Source organism: Cydia splendana, chromosome 26 (genome assembly GCF_910591565.1).
Source record: "Cydia splendana chromosome 26, ilCydSple1.2, whole genome shotgun sequence".
NCBI classification, from domain to species: Eukaryota; Metazoa; Arthropoda; class Insecta; order Lepidoptera; family Tortricidae; genus Cydia; species Cydia splendana.
The window spans coordinates 3,883,835-3,888,108 of record NC_085985.1 but is presented as its reverse complement, the minus strand read 5'-3'; the positions used below and the strand labels follow the sequence as shown (position 1 = coordinate 3,888,108).

Sequence of the window (4,274 nt, the reverse complement as noted above, 5' to 3'; positions counted from 1 at the left end):
TCCCTACATATACCTACATGTTACAATGTTCTACATTTGCCTTGAGATATTATATATGTGTTATAATATGAAACAGGCTAGGGATAATTTAGTGACCCATGGTCATAAATCTATTTTCTACACAGGTGGTGGCATATGATCTGATAGAGCTGGCAGCTACGCTTGGAGCTCATGAACGGGGAGAATTACTCCATACTCATCACTATAATAAGGTATGAACCACATTATCCACAGAATAACTGACCTCTCTCCCAATAATATAAGCGAAGCAGAAATGAGTTCTTTAAGATAAGAGTATACATGTCAAGTTGATGGTAAACTCATGTTTAATTTAATAAGGTCTTAGAATCTTTAAGTTACTTGAATTCAGGCAATCAATTTATCTTAGCATTTTGTATCAACGTCGGTACACAAGTAGAGTTTCTACAGCCACGTTCTCATGTAGTATCAAAAATTATGCCACGCCGATTTCACGCCGATCACGCCGCCGGTCAAAAAATCATCGGACGCCGCCGCCGATGAGTTTGCCATCGGCGCACATGTCTTGGTGCTATATAAATATTTTGATACTTAGCATTTATCATAATTTGGCGTAGTACTTATGTATTTTTTTGGTGATGGATTAATATTACGGCATTACCGAGCAAGGTCTTATTTACACTACATTTCATTTTTCGCCATGTTACAATGGTATATGGTGAGAAAGTGTTAACATATGTGTTTATAGTTGACTGTACTATAGTGGTAGAAATTATGTGAGCTGACTTTGAGTGCACGTCAACGTTTATTTAACTTATATCCTTTAGGTACCTTACGTGTGCACAGAAAATCAAAAATATTTTCTAGTATCAAAACTATAATTCCTACTACACAAAGTGTGAGCAGCCCAAGATTTTTTGAATTTCCCGCCAAACATTTGTGTAATATTTCAGTAGCCAGACTCTATACACCAACATGAGAGCAGTAAAATTAAATATTCTATTCTATATAAAATTAATAAATTTTGAGCAACTATCTCTGTCACTAATAAGCCTTCATTGGAATAAAAGTTAGAGATACCGGAAATTTGCGAAATTCTGTGTTAGCAGTGGGCCCTAGTCCTCATTTGGTTGCGCATTATTTGGCTGTGTATTAACTGGACATGTCACTGTGACATTGACACTTGTTTCAAATCAAGCGATACGTCAAATCCCAACTTGCTCTCGGCGCTCATGCCGCTCATCGGGGACCTTTATTTCGTTACAAATATAAATATATAAATATAATTTGTTAATTAATGAAATAAACCCTCAACATGACGGTGAAACCGCGAGACGTACCGGAAAATGACGATGACCCCGTCGAAAACATGCTGAAGAAAACCGGATGCCTAGAATTACATTATAAAGTGCAGGTAATTCTTATCATTTCATAGATTTATAAGTTAATGTATCATTTATTCTGCTTGTACACTGATGTCCTATGTAAACCACTTCGTTCGTTCGTTTTTTACCTATCAGTTGTATATCGAAGACGCATCTAGTCTAATAAACATAATAAAAATCTAAGGTATGGAGAAAACCAGTCTATCTAAAATTTGTTACGGACACAGTCGACATAGCGCAAAAACACTCGTATTCGTATACGTACATCGACCAGACACATTAAATAAGGCAGTGCTTTGCTTCTTTTGTTCTGCCAAACTTCTGTTAGTGAAGTATGTATTCAAACAAGAGTTAGAAGCAACGCAAACAGCTTGTAGATAGGGTTTAGTAGGAACTCGAGTCTATTGAACTGTATTTGAAGAATACAACACGTTTTTGCGAGGCTCCGCGCTTAATATTTTCAGTATTTTAAGTCCCAAGTCAAGTCATTTGTTGAGTCTTTTAAGTTCAATTCAAAAGGACTCGGGCTTCTGAATAAAGACTAGCAGTTTTGTAGGTTTTATTTAAAAGTAACAATTGTGTAACAAGTAAAGCAGTGTTATTGTATGGTTTGTATACCTAACTCATTAATTTTACTTTTTAATTCTGAATACAATGCATTTACACTTTTTTTTTAATTTTGCTGAAAAGGGCTCATGTCTCTACAAAAGACAGTCTCAACAAGTAAAAAAAATCAAATTTGACTTCATTATTAGAGTCTGAAAACTGAGTAATCTTAAAGCAGAGAACTCAAATGACTCGAGTGCTTAACACTAATTGGAGACGATCTTATATTATGTTCTACACATATAAATTTTTGTATCCTATCCACCAGGAGTGCATAGCCACCACGAAGGATTGGAGAAAATGCCAAACAGAAGTTGAGGAGTTCCGCACTTGTATCGGCAAGCACAAGCAGGAGGAAATGGCCAAAGCCAAGAACTAACTCTGAGGTGCAGCATGGCACCATAAACATCAGATTTCTATAAATAAATAAATAAATTTTGGTGACATCTTACACAGATTGACCTAGCCCCAAACTAAGCATAGCTTGTACTATGTGTAGTAAAATATATATATATATATATATATATATATATATATGTTAGTGTCCGACCGAAGGTTCGGTTTCGGTTTCGGTTTCGGCCAGATTCGGCCAAAAAATCATGTTTCGGCTGTAGTTTCGGTTTCGGCCAAAAAACGGCCGAACCTTTCGGCCGGGCCGAAACTTACGAAATGGTACTTCGTACTATGTGACAAAGACCAAAAGTTGGGGAATAAGTAGGACAACAATATTAATATGTAATACCTACATATACTGATTCATGTATAGGTATAGACATTCATTGGTTAATTATTATTATTAATTGTATAAAACACAATTCCACTAATGAGGGCGCCACTAGACGGTCGACGCAGTCTTAAGAGGCTGTTAATACCTATAACGCGCACACTGTCTAATTGTATCGGAGTAAATGAGATAGCACTGTCGCATGTTACTGGGCCTGGGCAAAGGAATAATAAGAAAACTCATCATCTTCCTCGCGTAATCCCGGAATTTTTGCCACGGCTCATGGGAGCCTGGGGTCAAATTGACAACTAATCCCAAGAATTGGCGTAGGCACTAGTTTTTACGAAAGCGACTGCCATCAGACTGACCTTCGAACCCAGAGAGTAAACTAGGCTTTATCGGGACTAGTCCGGCTTCCTCACGATGTTTTTCCTTCACCGAAAAGAAAATAGTAAATATCAAATGATATTTCGTATATAACTTTCGAAAAACTTATTGGTACGAGCCGGGGTTTGTACCTGCGACCTTCGGATTAAAAGTCGCACGCTCTTACCGCTAGGCCACCAGCGCTCAAGGAAATATGTATCTCGCTTTTTAATATAATGGACATTGGTTGGAGTCTGTGCTCAACTACTTATCCTAAAGCCTGAAGCACGGCTTTGACTTCGCATGAAAGTTCGCCTCACTGAGGCACTTCGGACGTTTAGGCCCAGGTGAAGATCGGTAGCCGGCCTTGCGATATTGTCAACAAAAAATTCGCGCTCGCTGCGCTCGCGTTTTTGTTTGACCCTGTATCTACATGTTGGCTTGACTGGTGAATGAATAGAGTTAGACCAAGAAAATTCTGCAATTATTTTGATAGCATACGCAGTGCAACTAGTGCAAATGTTATTTATACGTCATAATTTCATAGAAGTTTTGACGTTTAAAATAAAATAATCGTTGCAGAATTATCTTGGTCTAACTCTAGTACCTAATTTTCTTAAAAAACTGCTTAAGTAACATCAATTTCAAGGCAGCCCCATAATATGTGTGTAAAAGCGGTTTTATGACATTTTTTCAACGATTTTAACAAGTCTACAAAAGGTTCGGTTTCGGTTTCGGTTTCGGCCGAAACTAGAGCCAACGCCGAACATTCGGTTTCGGTTTCGGTTTCGGCAAAAAAACATGTTTCGGTCGGACACTAATATATGTATATTTTATGAAAATATGAAGAACTGGCATAAGCACATTAAAAATGATTTTGTGTATTTATAAGTTTGTTCATAAATTATTACCAAAGTATACATTAAAAATAACTCATGCTCTGAATTCTCTAAAAATATCAGCTTGCATGACTGATACTGTGCCTGAGGGTGGTATTCCACCTGTCCAGTTTTTTTGGCCAATGTCATCTCACTCTCACTCTCTCATTGAGCAAAATTGTGAGACGCAATACACATTGGACAAAGATTCTGGACAGATGGAATACCACCCTAAAATGAATAAGATTTTATTAGGAACTTTAGTGGAATTTTTGTAAATTATCTACATAATGCAAAATATTGTAGATACAAGCAGCCACTGCAGGCAGTTGCAAT

The 4,274-nt window shown here is 37.2% G+C and overlaps 1 protein-coding gene across 1 annotated transcript; it reads left to right on the top strand.

Moving 5' to 3' along the window:
• The first annotated feature begins 1,197 nt into the window (after window positions 1–1,197).
• LOC134803130 (cytochrome c oxidase assembly factor 4 homolog, mitochondrial) lies at window positions 1,198–2,455 on the top strand. Its single transcript, XM_063775837.1, has 2 exons — window positions 1,198–1,393; window positions 2,239–2,455. The coding sequence occupies exons 1-2, from the start codon at window positions 1,295–1,297 to the stop codon at window positions 2,347–2,349; spliced, it is 210 nt and encodes a 69-aa protein (XP_063631907.1). The 5' UTR covers window positions 1,198–1,294; the 3' UTR covers window positions 2,350–2,455.
• Window positions 2,456–4,274: the final 1,819 nt, after the last annotated feature.